We start from the raw sequence: 15,239 nt of genomic DNA, 5'->3' as shown, positions 1-15,239 counted from the left end.
TTGGAAACAGAACTACCCTAACTTGCCCTATTCAGACAAATGAATGATAATCAATTCAATAAAATTTTCTCCTTTAGTTTGTAAGAGATCCCAGGATTAAGAAAGAATTAAAAAAAAAAACACAATTCAGCAATTTATTTATTTAAATTTTTAGCCACACACCATGGCATGTGGGACCTTAATTTCCTGACCAGGGATCAAACCCACACCCCCTGCACTGGAAGGCAGAGTCTTAACCATTAGACCACCAGAGAAGTCTTTCAACATGTTTACTGAACTCTCTATTTTAATGAATACAAACCCTTGATGGTTTTAATATATTTTCTTCCTTCTTTTATATTGCAGTTAATACCAAGTAGAGGCAAAAAGTCAAATCAAAGCTTCAAAACTAGCTTTTGGCTTAATTTGCAAGTGGTATTTTTCACCTATATCTGAAGACACACACAACAACTTACAAAACTATGATTTTCCTTGAGAAACAACTTTTCAATTTAAAAGAAAATCTTTTATTTCCCCGTTTAAGACATTAAGAGATGATTAACTTTACATAACAGTAATTTTACCTCTGATGGTAGAATACCTGCGTGTTAATGGATAACTGTAGTTTTTGCAGAATTATTAATAATTGTTTTCAAATTTTGCTTTAACTGTGATAAATATGCCTTTCATTTTAATTAAAAACTATATTCTACAAGCAGAATTGTTTCAGAAAAAATTTTTTCAAGTTCCAGTGGCAATCTACCAAGTTGCTCTACCAACACACTTCAATTAACTTCCATTCACTCAGACCATGATATTATATTAGAATACTATATTATCTGATTGAAGTTCCCTTTTCTACCTTCTTTTTACTCTATTTTTCCCTCCATTTATCAAAAAATATATGTTCACAATAGGAAACCTAGGAAATAAAGAACACTCTCCACAAACCCGAAATTTTTTCACTCACAGTGTGATAAGTTAAACTATTAGTGTATTTTATTTCAGTATTTCTAATGATTTATTTACATAAGTAAATTTATATGATACAGTTTTGAAAACTGTTACCAGAAACTTTTATAAACCCTTCAATGGTTGCATTGTATTTCATTAACTATAATTGACTTATCTATTATTCCTTGAATTTGGGTTTTATTGAAGGACAGATTAGTGACATTACTTATTTTTTCCTCTCAGTCTTTGATAACTAGGTTTCTACTGACAATATAATTCAACTGCCTGATATTTAAACAATTCTACAAGCCTTCACAGAAAAATGTTATCTCACCACTTGCTGTAAATTCCACTTATAAAAATGTACAAAGATAAAGTGAAAACTCTAGAAAGCAAGCATTAAGGCTTGTGAAACTCACCATAAGTCCAAGGAACTTCTAGAAGTGCACCAGAATCAGGAGAGCAAGGGTATGCAGTGAATAGTTGATGGGGAGTATACTGTGAAAAAACTGGCTGCTGAAAATTATAAACAGGCATTTGAGGTGGAAAATAGTCACTCACTGGCATAAAGTCATTTGCTTGTGGTTCCCCAGCAAAGTATTCAAAATATTGAGAGCACAAAAGATGAGAATGGGTATTCTGACTATTACTTGTAGCTGCAGTCAATATCCCAGAAGGAGGTGGCTGTACTTCATAGGATGTTATTCCTTGGTATGTCTGGGTGATGGAACTGTCATTGCTGCTGCTGTAACGATAAACACACCAAGAATAGTAAGGATATGAAGTTTCAAATGAGTACCCGGAAACAAAGTCATACTCTGGGGTACACATGGACTGTGGAATTTCATTCAAGTATGTGGCAGCATTCTGAGTTAAGACTTTTGAATTCTGCTGTTCAGACAAAGAGTATTCTACTGTTTGATTCACACTAAGGGTGATGTTCTCAGAGGCTTCTACAGGTATAGTATTGAAATTCAATGTGTCCTTCATGTATTTTTCTTTTGACTCAGTCTTTGCAGGTCGTGCTTTATTTATTTGCACAACAGGAATTTTGTTCTGGATATGCATGGGTTCTGGAGAACTGGTGCATGTAGAATTAATGGATGAATTTAATATTTCATTATCTTGAAGTTCAAAGTCAGTGTCATTCATTTCTAAATTGGCATGGCTATCACTCACAAAACGGAAAATAGGTTCTGATGCATTCAGCAAAAGAGAAGCATCAGTTCCTGGTTTTATGTCTGAGGGACAGGATTTCTCTGTAGTATCTGAAAGATTTTTAAGAAATTTCTGTGGAGGCATCTCCTGGTCTTTTGAAACTGTGCCATCTACACTTTTCTGGTCAAAAATTGCCAAAGAACAATTTTTCTTCTCACTTTTTGTTTCAGCAGCACTAAAATTTATATTTCTTTTCTTTGTGCTACTTATGTTCCCTTGTTGTCTGGTGAAACCTTCTGAAGTAGCAAATGAAGTATCAGTTAAATCTGTTTCGTCTTCTGAGTCTTTCAGGTTCATTAAAGGTAGTGATCTTTGAGTTTCAACTTGTTTAGGAGAGATGTGGCTTCTTTTCAGACTGTCAGATGAATCTGGTTCTATTTCATTTTCACTTTCAGAATGAGATCTCATAGTCCTGTTAAGTGTAATACAGACATACAAACAACTTTAAATATACAGTCAAAAAATTTCAATATAAAGACATTTGACAATTTTACTTGGGAGAAGAATTCTTAAGATTTACATATTTCTCTTTGTATTGGCACTATACAAGAAACATTTCCCCAGGTTTTATCCCCTTGATTTGAATATAGCTACTTTTTGTGTTGAAAGTGATACATTCCACATTTCAAATATTTTTCCAATACATCTGAAAATATACAGTGCTGCCAATATTGTAATAAATTATTTTATGCTTTGGAAATTTCCTGATTTTAATTTTTTTGCAGTAGTTTCTAATTCATATACCTCCAGCCTACTGATACAGAGCTGGTGAAATCACCAGCTGTGACTCCCTGCTCAAAGATTATCTTCTGTTTTCACAAATGACTGAGTACTTTGTCTGTTTAAGGTCAAGAATAGGAGAAGCAGACCTCCAAAATTTCTTGCCAACTGAACATCCTTGGCATGCCTATCTAAATGAGACAGACTCAATGAAGTCTGAAGGAAGCATTCATTATGGAGCATCCAGAACAAGTGAGTTCAAATAGGTCCCCAGGGTAATTATAATTTTTGGTGTGTCAACCAATTCTTTGAATTACAAGTGGAAAAGAACACATTGAAAGATAAAGGTGACCATTCTTGCACAGTCAAGACAAATTCATCTTTGGCCTGGAATTTGTATACCGCACTCATGAAACTAAAAGCCCCTTATTTTACTTAGTCCAGCCTCCTTAAGAGGAACTCGAATGACAACCTGCATTGTCATCCAATATATTATTTTAAAGTTTCCACAAAGTGCAATTTTGATTTGATCACATTCCCAGTGATGTTTCAGTGATGTCTCAACCTTACAGATTGACAGTTGTCTGTAGGACCTGTCCTTAGTGGTGTAGTGAAAGTCAGTCAGTCATGTCCGACTCTTTGTGACCCTATGGATTATACAGTCCATGGGATTCTCCAGGCCAGAATACTGGAGTGGGTAGCCTTTCCCTTCTCCAGGGGATCTTCCCAACCCAGGGATCAAACCCAGGTCTCCCACATTGCAGGTGGATTCTTTACCAGCTGAACCACAGAGAAGTAAAGGGGATGCTGTGGCTGCACGGGCTGGGAAATGAACCCGGGCCTCCCGCGCGGCAGGCAAAATTTCTATCACTGAACCACCCATGCACCATGGCACACTCTCAGAGAATGTTCTTCTATAACAATGACACCCTGTATTAACTTTATGTTAGAATTCATTCCCCTGCCAAGTGAGGCAGAATTTGATTCTCTGAATAGCAAGTACCTACCTACACTTAGTAACAAAACTGAGATGGTTACAGAACTGGTTTCTGTTATCCTTCTGATAGCCTATTCATCTTTCTAAAATTAATTACTTGGCTGCACCAGGTCTTAGATGTGGCATGCGGGATCTAGTTCCCTGACCAGGAATCAAACCCATGCCCCCTGCATTAGGAGCACAGGGTCTTTAGCCACTGGACCACCAGGGAAGAGCCTCTGAGAGCCTATTCATCTTTATGCCACTCCATGATTATTCACAGAGTCATCTGTGCCAGGTAGAGGATTCTAGAAATGGAGTAAATAAAAGATTGTATTTAGAGAAGCAAAACCAAACAAGACAGATGACATGCTTATCTTTTTTCATTCCTATTACTCATTTTCCTTCACAGGATGGAAAAAAATGGTAAAAATGCAGCTTGTCATAAATTGAAAATCTTACAGAGTTGAATGAAACAAGAAATGGTCAACAAGTCCAGTGGTGCTACTTCATGTCAAAATGAGAAAAATATAAATAATGCAGTTGGTTTTTACTAAAAATAACTAATTAAGAAAGAATTTAAAGATCTAGCATTTTGAAGTCATGTTCTTTTTGTACTGTGGTGTTAATACAATCCTTTCATGGAACAGTAGTATACTTATAATATGTGTATGTTTGACTTAAGTTCTCAGTAATATAACTTGGCAATTTGTATCTTTTAAACCAGTCTTGAAATCTGACAGGTTTTGTGAAATTCACAAGTTCAAAAAACTCAATTTGATCACTTGCCCCATTATGATGTTCTTTTTACTAAGCCTTTTTACAAAGGCCCATTAATTTATTAAATAATGTCTGTCAAATATGACTTTTACTTTCTTATTCTGTAAAACATCACTCTTTTCTAAGCCCTAGCTGACTTGTTACTCTCAACTGTACTGAGACACTCCTTACCCTTTAAATCACTGTAAAAATATCTTTCACAGGACATCCCTTTTGATACATAATGAAATTCAAACTAAGGCACTGAAACACCCTCCCCTCTCCCTAGCACACTCTTGTCCCTGAGGTTACATGTAGAACCCCAAAGAGGTAATAAGTAAATGTTTAAGTCTTGCTCCATAATACATGCTCAATTGTATTCAGTTTTTCATCAAACAGGGCTGATGACAATTCCTACCTTGCATGCTTGAATGTTGACTTTTCGCTTTTGATTTCTGTGACATGTTTCATGCTAACCTATGTTTAAAAAATACAAAAATCTACATTGTTGATGGTTTAAAGTACAATATATTTATTATTTACCAGACATCTGCAATTGCTTGTTCTGTCATCATCAAAAATGCACCATCTGAAATTATCTTCATTAATGATCCTCTCCTTCAAAAATTAGTGACTCTGTTGAATTCCCATATTTGAAAAATATTTGGAAAAATTTTGTAAAAAAGCAATTAGCAACATTCTCTTTACCCACATGTTACAACAAGTAAGAAGCCTGCTCTGTGTTTTATATCCTTTTCAGTAAGCCAGTCACCCAGTCCCACGGTACATAATGTCTGTCAAGTGTGGATTTTTCTTTCTTATTCTGTAAAATAGTACTTTTTTCCTAAGACCCTGGCGGCTTACTACTTATAACTATATTTAGAATCTCTCCCCTTTAAATCATTGAAAAAACATGAAAAAAGCACTCTGTGAAGAATAAAAACAGTTAATGTTTGTACAATCATTAGAACATTGCCAACTATTTAATAAATGCTGTATAAAATTTGTTAAACAAAATGTACTTATGTACGACACCTGCTAGCTCCTTCATAAATAAATATTTTCAAATATTGCTACTGTTTCTCTGTGTGGATGATAATGGTCAAGAACACAGACTTCACTGTCAATTTTTAATGTTTACAACATTAAGTACAGCCTTGTTGTACAGAAGCTATTCAATAAACACTTGGTCACTCGCTCAATACTTGCTCACTCATAATACAGACTCTCTTAAGCAATTATTAAAATTCACAACCTTCCAAGAAGTGGAAGGTTATTAATTACAAATAATTAATTTGTAAGTTTAAAGGTAGACATTTATTTAAGGTATCTCTCTTATACACGGCCATTCATATCATTTTACAGATAATATGAATGGTTTAATCCAACTGTTTAATTAGTAAATTCATTTTGCAAGGCAACATTTAAAGCATTCTCCACTTTTACAAATCTGTAGACTACGTACTTGTTTGCTTCAACAAGTTCGCTCTCTTAGACTTACAAAACTCACTTTAAAACATTCATTACCTTTTGTTTTTTACAACTGGAAACAGCAGTACTTTTCTCTTGTTCCTCAGAGTCTCCACATGTGTCTACAGTGATAGGTCGCTTTTTAGAGGAATTTGAAACATTTTTAATTATGTACTCTGAAACTAAAGGCACCTTCCTACAGGTACTGGATTTTTTGATTCTCTTCCTACGTTTTACATGAATATTCACATTTTTCTTTCTCTTTGGTTGCAAAGTCTTCTTTCTGTTGTGCAGCATTTGGCATAGGATAAAGGAAACGGTTAACTGAGCATTTTTAACACATATTATCTTCATATGTTCAATCGTTTTCATGATTTTCACAATATGGACCATTTTCCCTAAATCCTTCCGAGGGGTGGCTGTTATACTTCCAAGCAGTGTGGAAAACTGACTGTAGTTGTATTCTAATTCTGTCACAGTGCTTCCATAATTTATGGATGCTATACATGGCACAAAGTTGATGTATGTGGAAACGGAATACTTCGATTCCTCAATAAGTTTTTTTATTTCTGAAAGTTCTTCAAGTTCTCTTGACAGCAAACGAAGAGCATAGGAGCCATTAACAGCTTCATTGTATTTGTAGATAATATCCAGATCTTTCTTAAGCTCAGAAATAGCAGTCTCTATCACCTTCCCAAGACAGTCTGTTGGATTACCTTTTAGAAATGAGAAAGAAGTCATTTTTTCTTGGCAGTGAACCAGTTCAGGGAGAAGTGACAAATCAAACCAAAGCAGACTTCGAAACCGCTGCCTGTCTAGTTTCTTCGCCACTGAGTTTTTAAGAAACTGAACTGTTTCTGAGAGCATGACGATTTCAATATAGGTTTCAACGGCTGCAGGTTTTAAAATTACTGCCTTATGGCTGTAGTTTTTCATCATGTTCAAACTATTTTCTTCGGTGATAAAAATACTATCTATGCTGTCTTCTTGCAGGAACTGAAAACATTTTTTTAAAATTTCTAAGTCATCGGTACATCTCAAAGTGAGTTCCTGTAATTTTTTCACATCTGCAAATTCAGCTTGATCCAATATTTCACTAACACAACAGATATCTGGATGTGAAAGCAAAGTACCGTTAAGCCTAGAGTTTTCTACACTAATTATTGCTTTGTTTACTACAGCATTTGACTTTCTGGACGCAATCACTGAATCCTCCTCAAGTCCAAGAGTGGAAATTTGTTCACTGCTTAAATCTTTGGACAATGTATCATATATCTTCTGCAACTTAGAAACAGCACATTGATTCATTCTAAGTAGCATTTCTTTGTTCTGTTCGGAGTATTTTTTGCAGAAAGACTGTCTCTTTTCTTTCCAAACAAGACTTTTTGAAGCATCAAAAAAGATATGTTCCAGACCATAAAGAGCTATTTTAATATTTACTGCCTCATTACTCTTGATAAAATTAACTTTTGAGGAGATCATTTCCATGATAATCCACAGATGGTCTTGTTTTCCTGGACAGGAATCATTTTGGGGACAGTCCCCATACATACTGATCAGGCTTAATGTGCTTTTCCTCAAGGTTTCTAGGTCTCCTAAACTATCTCCAAAGTTAACTCCACAGGTAAATGGCACAGAAAGAGAAAAGTCAAAGCAATCTGAACACTGCTTCATTACTGCTTCACACTCATCAATCTGTCGCTTGTATTTTAAGTATGTGTAGTATGAATTATTTTCCCTTTTGCTTTCTTCAGCCAGTTCAATTAATTGATCATGATAGTTTTGCAGCTCGGAGAAGGCATTATATTTTAATCTGCCTTGAAAAGCCGGATAGAAATTGGATTGTTGCTGAAATCCACGTGGTCTGCCAAGTAGCTCACTGTACAGTGTCTCATCATACCAGAGCAAGCTCCGGAATGTTTGTTCACCTCTTAGGAGCCTTTTTTTGTTTTCAATGAACTGAATAGTTTCCATCATCATTTGGAGTTCTACCAAGGAATCAACAGCACATGGTTTTAATCTGTGTCTGCAGTTACTCCACAGGTTTTCTTCTACTAATAGGTCTCTTAAAATCAAGATTTGTTTAAATGAACATTTTTGTTTTCTTTCAAAAGCTTCAACAAACAATGGGAGAATATTTAGACAAACTTCAGTTTCTTCCTGCAGAATCTGTACAGATGACGTTTCATTTGCTCTCCTCAAAATTTGAGTGAGCTTAACTATAGGAGCCAAATTATTACTTGAACAATGTTTTTCTTTGAATTCATTCATATATGACGTAGACTTCTTCGGAGGAGGAGGAGAGACTTTGGAGGGTTCAGAGTGGGCACGCAGATGAGGCATATGATTCCTTCCTGTAATGCCTGGTTTGGAGTCACAGGCTATTTCTGAATGTAATGAGGAGTCACACTGAGAGTCATGACTACCTTTTCCCTCCTCCTTCTTTCTTTTGTTAAGCTGATTAGAAGCAATGTTTCTCAAAGAGATTGCCTCAGTATCCTTTTTAATCTTTACATGAGGATCAATCAAGTTATTTTTCATCGTTTTCTCACTTAAGCAGGAGGAGCCTTCTAATATCTTATTCTTTTGACCTTTGTCCTCAGTCTTAACACTTGATGCTTCAGTCATGTTCATGTGAACGGAATCCTTTCCTTTTTCTGCTTGTTTATCTTTCCACATTTCTCTGTCCTGAATGTCTTTCTCTGCAATACCTTCTTGGGAAGAAGAGCCCTTTATGTTGTCTTTTACGAGCAGAAAACTATCATCAGAAAATACTTTCATCGTGTTGTCTTTACTTTCTTCAGTTTCTGATGTGACAGTCACCTCAGAATTCTCAACATCTGTTTCATTCCCATTGATATGAATCCATTTACTTGAAGAGCAAGAGTCTGTCTTTTGAAGTTCATTTCCACCACACCCTTGCACACAGTGTGGTGCAATGGTAGACACTGCTGAAAACTCTACAGCAGTAATGCTCCATTCAGCCATGGAAGACTTTGAAAATTCTCCCTCACTGTCTGTTGCTGCAATTGAGAGCAACTGAGGAATACTGTTAGACTTTTTGCTTGTTATCAGAGTTCGACTTAATGGATCCATAAGAAAGTTTCCTGTAATAATGCCTGGTTTGGAGATCTCCTTAGGAGTTGTCCATTTTTCTACAGGAAAATTTACCTCCAGGTTTATTTTATAACCAGATAAAATAAGGTTGTTTGGTTTGTGGATATCAATGTTAAAAAAATGCCACACCTTTGATTCTAAGACAGAAATAACTATGTCAGTTTTCACTTTTGTGTGGGCTATACAAGTTGCATAATAATTTTGGTCCACACCAAAACTTATGTTGTTTTCCTTTATGCAACTTAAAGATATCAAATTTCTTTTACTCATTATTTCTTTAGCCTCAGAATTGTTTACTTTTGTTGTATACTTAATATTATCAAGTGCTGAATGGTTCTCAAGTTTTTCATATTTACTAATGTTAGATGAAAATTCTGTATCAGTTCGATTTTCTTTTTTAGTTAGTTTCTCATCTGGGCAGTCTGGGGAAAAGAGACATCCGGTTTTTCTAGAAAAGGGCTGAAATTCTGATGATTTGGGATTTCTCAAACTGTTAGTAAAAGCTGATTGACTTGTACTTTCAGACACGGAGCACAGGGCTAACTGTGATTCCGGACATACTTGATCACAATATTCTCTCATGTGAACTGTGGTGTGACTTCTGGAGACACTGGACACATTTTCAGAAAGGCACTCTGTGAGTCTCTCTCTACTTGTTCTATAAAACTTGTGCTTTGATACATGAGTTAACGATCTATCAACTTCAAATCCCAAAGCTCTATTCTCTCCAGGTTTATTGTATTTTCTTTTTGACAGAAAATGTTTAGTGGAATAATACTTTCTTTCAGACAGAGAACTATAACCTTGAAGGTCACAACTTTCCCAGAAACTATTGCATATTACTGCATATGCTCTTGGTAAAGGGCCCCTTCTTTTTTCTCCCACTTTAGTTATCAGCTGCAAAGACGTGTGAACTCTTCTGTGAGCTTTTTTTAAATGAAGAACGGCTCTGTCAAGTTTTCTGGAAAGACGTTTGCTTTTACATAAAGATGCTTCACTATTTAGAATATCCAGGACACTTCTAATGTGTTTTTCTGACTGTGAAAAGGTTTTAATTCGTTCTTGGGATAACGAAAAAAAACATTCCAATGAGTCTTGACTTGTTAGCTTCCTCCTCTTCTCACAAATTTTGTGATGTCTTAAATTTTTATCTGGTATGTTCTGGTCTCTGAAAGGTGTACCAGGCTTTCTTTTGCTAATTCTTGCTTCTGTCTCCTTTTTACTTCTAGTATCATTACCACTGGTTTTTGACTTTGTAAGGGAACATCTGTTTTTGTTATTTACTGTTGTGACATCAGAAGGTTCAGTTAGCAAAGATCTGTTCTGTTTTTCAGACATGTGATTCACATGCATATTATGACTCAAGTCAAAAGAAAGTGAAGTTTCAGATTTACTTGTTAGTCCAGAGTCTTGCCTTATATTACCAAATTCACCTTCAGAGGGATGATCTGAATTTTCACCAGAACACTGAGAATGAATTTCAAATTCTAGAACTTCTTCCTCCTTCTCATTTATTTCTGATTTTGTGGCTTCAGTTACATACTTGCAGAAATCATCTTTCGATGCAAGGGACTCAACAGTAGAACTGAATCCTTTCATAAATGTATTAGTAATCGTAACTTGCAGATCAGGAAGTAAAATTGGTTTGACGAGCTCTGCTTTGTATTTTTCTGTAGAGGAAAACACACAGCTGTGCTCCTCAGAGGAATGCTGGTCCCAATCCTCACCTCTTGTGCTGCTTTCTAACACTTCCACCTCCCCATTACTGCTTCCCAACAGACCGTTCCAATCGATGCGAGACCTCAGAGCCTCATAGGAGTCCTCGAATTCTTCATAAAGTACATTTTCCGGGCTATGAGTATCCTGTGGAATACTCACAGGAAAAGCATCATCACTCTCTTCTGATCGTACTTCAGTCTCATTATCCAATTTGAAACTTTGAAGAACTGAGTTGTCACTTACTGATTGATGAAATGAGTTGTGGCATCGATTTTTATCTGTATCTATTTCACAAGCAGAAACCTTAGGTTTGCTTAACAAACCAAAATCTGGACTCTCAGAAGAACAAGTTTCTTTAAACTGGGATCTTTGGTGATCTTCAGGATTTGTGCTTACCACAGGCATTGCAGCATCAGCTATCTCAACTGCAGCACGTGAGGCTACATGTAACGAAGAACTTGCAACTTGGAGAAATGCTGTGGAAATCAAATGCTCTCCAGTCCTTTCAGTATTTTGAATATCTTTTTCTTTCATGATGGTAATGGGATCTTCACTTTCTAGTGATGCAGACTCAGTGCATACATGTTTTATCCCACTAGTTAAGTTAAAAGCAGGAGAAAATTTTTCTGAACTCAGAATTTCAATGCTATTGTCATCTTTATTCACCTGCCTTTCACCTATGTTGATAAAAATTTTTGTTTTGTGTGTCTGAAAACTCTGCTCCTCATCTCCATATATATCCCCTATGTTGTTTCCTATAGATGAAGCAATGTTCTCCATTTCAGCCTCCTTCTGGTTTTCTTTATCATTATCTCTTTGTTCTCTGAAATCAGTATTCAGGTGCACACCATTGTTCAACTGTGCAATACAGAACTGAGTATGATGTTGACCTTTATTGTTAATTAGAGTTGTTTCTTTGCAGTCTCTTTGAATGTCTTTTAGGGACACTGGATCATATTCATTTCTCCTTTGAACACATGGATGTTCTCTAGTTATGCTGCAATTTGCATTATGAGCTGTTTTAATATCATGACATGAAGTAACAGCTGGTAGTTGTGTGGTCTGGGGAATGTCTCCTGCTTCCTTGAAAGCATCAGCCATAATGCTAATACAGTTTTGATCTGGTTTTTCCAATTTCAGCTCCAGTAGTTTTTGAGAAATGGCAAAATTTGTATGAATATTATCTTTATACTCTAAAGAGTTCTTAGGAGGCTTCGATGGAACTTTCTTCACTCTTGGAGTAAGATTGTTTTGTATTTCCAGTGCTAGGTGACTTAGCTCATACTTATCCTCTGTGGTAAATGGCAAAGATTTTGGTTTTTCTAACCCTTGAGTAATTAATATTTGATCACAATTTTTCTGCAAATAATCAAGACTCTCAACCTTTTTGTCATCTTGGTTCAAAGAAATGTAATTATCTATTGGACCGATTTTTCTTTTATTAGTAAAAGAATGATCACTTCCTTTCCACAAACTTTGCCTTTCTTCATATTTGGCATTGTCTTCTGGGTCAGTGAAGTTTCTCATCTTTCCAGTATTTTGAATGTACTCATGTACACTTTCTTCACTTTGGAGTGGAAAAAGTGTAGACATTTGGTGACCAGTCTCATATACAGTTTTAAAATTAGAAAACTGTGATTCTGGAGAGATGGGACCACTGTACTTGTCTGTACAAGTATTCACTGATTCATAAGAGTCATGTGATTCACTGCATTCGTCAGTTATAAATGGGATGGTGTCTCTCTGCCGGGATCTCTGAGCTTTTTCTTCCTTGTGTTTTTGGATTTCAACTTCTGGAGCTACACTTGACAAAAACATTGGGAAGGAAAAATCATCCTGGTTCTCACATTGTCCTGCCATGGTAATTTTATTGGGAGCTGTACAATCATAGGTCTTAGCGCCCAGGTTGTGAGCCTGGGTTTGTGGATCATCCAAAGAAATTCTGAAGCAAGAGGCATCCAAATAATTAGTAACAACAGTCTGATCACCAGGCATGCCTTCAGATGTGGAGGCAGGATTAGCTGGCATAGATGACAAGTTTGTTTCTGAATTAACAAAATCTAAACTCTTCTCAAATGGCAAAATCTCACTTAAACCTGTAACAGTATTATGTTTTCCCATTCTTTCTTGTCTCTTCATCAGTCTTGGGTCTTTGATGAATTTTGAAGTAATAACCGTGCTTGAGTCAGTATTGTTATGAAGGGGGAAAGCAGCAGCAAGACTACTTAAAATAGCTTTAAGATATGTCACATTTAGGAGGTCACCATTATTAACACTTTCTCTGGTATCACTGGGAATAAATGAAAGGCCTGAATCACATGCAGGTAACTGAGAAGTGTCTCTGCATTCTGCTGAATTGTACTCCATATGTCCACTGTATGTTTCAAGTACAGAAATGTTTCCATTTTGCATACTTCCATAGGAATTAGAAATATCTGAGTTGGAAGGATTTATTTCTGAATTTGACGCATTGCATGAACACTTTTCCTGAACAAATGGATCTATAGGTTTCCTGAAATGCTCAAAGATGACAGTAGCATCTTTTCCTTTTCCAATTCTTTTGGCCACTGTACAGTTATTCAGAGAGCATGTTCTTTCTGTGGAAATAATAAGAAAGTAAGGAAAAGTAGGAAGGAAAAAGTATTTCTACAGGCAACTCTATTAATGCAAGCAAACCATGTCATGAGGGGCACTGACTGAAAGTCTGTCAAATAATCTAGTGATGATTAAAGTACGTTCTCAGCAGAAGAAGCAGGAAGAGAATGAGTAACTGACCAATAAAGTACAGTGATGGAGCATGAAATTCTGTCTTATAGGCCCCTTACTAACATGTCTTTGCCATGAAAATTCGAATTCTGACAAACACCAAGAAATAGAAAAATTAAACAGGAATAAAAACATACTTTTATCACAGACTAGGTATTTCTTCTCTTAGTTTCCTACGCAGATATTCTATAATAGAGTCTACATATTATTAGGTCAAATTATCTCCCTGCATCTACTGTTACCTTGCTTCACTTCCCTCTACCACAGGAGAACAAAAACAGAAAGGAAAGGGGAATTAGGTGAAGAAATGGGGGTGGGTGGAAGAGCAGAAAGTTTGCACAAAATCCTTCCCAGAAGCCAAAGCAAACCACTACCCCTGCTCCACTATGAAATAAATACTCTGGCCAATAATATATGTAAATAAAACCCTGGAAAATAGAAGCAGATTTTCTTTCAAATTTATAGAGATTATTCCTAAAACTTCATAAAGAACTTCACAGAATAACAAATGAACTTACAAAAATGCATAATGAGCAAGTGAAATGTTCACAAAGCATTCATAGCTAAGTGAAAGTGAAAGTCACTCAGACATGTCCCACTCTTTGCGACCCCATGGACTACAGTCCATGGAATTCTCCAGGCCAGAATACTGGAGTGGGTAGCCTTTCCCTTCTCCAGGGGATCTTCCCAACCCAGGGATCAAACCCAGGTCTCCCGCACTGCAGGCGGATTCTCTATCAGCTAAGTCACAAGGGAAGTCCAAGGATACTGGAGTGGGTATCCTATCCCTTCTCCAGCGGATTTTCCTGACCCAGAAATTGAACCAGGGTCTCCAGCATTGCAGGTGGATTCTTTACCAACTGAGCTACTGGGTACATAGCTAAGCAGTACCATGAAAATACTATTATTAAAATAGACTAATAATCAGAAATTGCTCATGAATAATATATGAAATCATAATCATATCACTGAGAATGTACCATTTAGTTTTCACAAAATGTTAAAAAAAATAGCTCTGTTGAAGATTCCCAAATTATATAATCACTGTGATTATACTTTCAATTATAGTAAGCTATAGTGAAATATGTTCAAAAATAGGGATGAGACAAACAGTATATTATTAAATATATTGGAATACATTAAAACATACAGTATCTTCAAAAGATTAATTAAAAAAAGACAGTGCAACAGACAGTTGGGCAAAGTATATGACTAAGAAAATCACAGGTTAAATAAAAATTGTCAACAAATACTAAAAGATGTCCAACCCCACTAAATGCACAAGAAGATTCATATTAAAAAACCTTTTAGATGGCAAAGATTCTGAAGGATAATTAATTTCCCTTTTCAAGATAAAAGCACTCAACTAACCAGGAATAGAAAGGAACTTTCTCTACATGGTAAAGGACATTAAAAAACCCCTCAGCTAACATGATACTTGCTGGCAAAAAGTAAACACTTTCCCCCTAAGTTCAGGAACAAGACAAAGATGGCCACTCTTACCACTTCTATTTAACATTCCACTGGAGGTTCTAGCCAAGGCAATTAGACAAGAAAAAGA

The 15,239-nt window shown here is 36.0% G+C and overlaps 1 protein-coding gene across 9 annotated transcripts in view; it reads right to left on the bottom strand.

The window, feature by feature from the left end:
• Window positions 1–15,239, bottom strand: part of TEX15 (testis expressed 15, meiosis and synapsis associated) — a 71,619-nt gene that overhangs the window by 2,467 nt on the left and 53,913 nt on the right. For 6 of the 9 annotated variants that reach the window (XM_020879082.2, XM_020879078.2, XM_020879079.2 and 3 more), the window contains 3 exons: window positions 6,134–13,509; window positions 5,025–5,083; window positions 1,353–2,563 (listed from right to left, as the gene is read on the bottom strand). In XM_020879082.2, coding sequence (XP_020734741.2) covers window positions 1,353–2,563; window positions 5,025–5,083; window positions 6,134–13,509 — 8,646 coding nt within the window. Of the gene's footprint in view, window positions 1–1,352; window positions 2,564–5,024; window positions 5,084–5,149; window positions 5,243–6,133; window positions 13,510–15,239 lie in introns of those variants that run through there. The other 3 variants (XM_020879084.2, XR_002311126.2, XM_020879085.2) reach the window with 3 other exon arrangements.

Source organism: Odocoileus virginianus, chromosome 32, assembly GCF_023699985.2.
Source record: "Odocoileus virginianus isolate 20LAN1187 ecotype Illinois chromosome 32, Ovbor_1.2, whole genome shotgun sequence".
Classification (NCBI taxonomy): Eukaryota; Metazoa; Chordata; class Mammalia; order Artiodactyla; family Cervidae; genus Odocoileus; species Odocoileus virginianus.
This window is presented reverse-complemented; position numbering and strand designations above follow the sequence as displayed.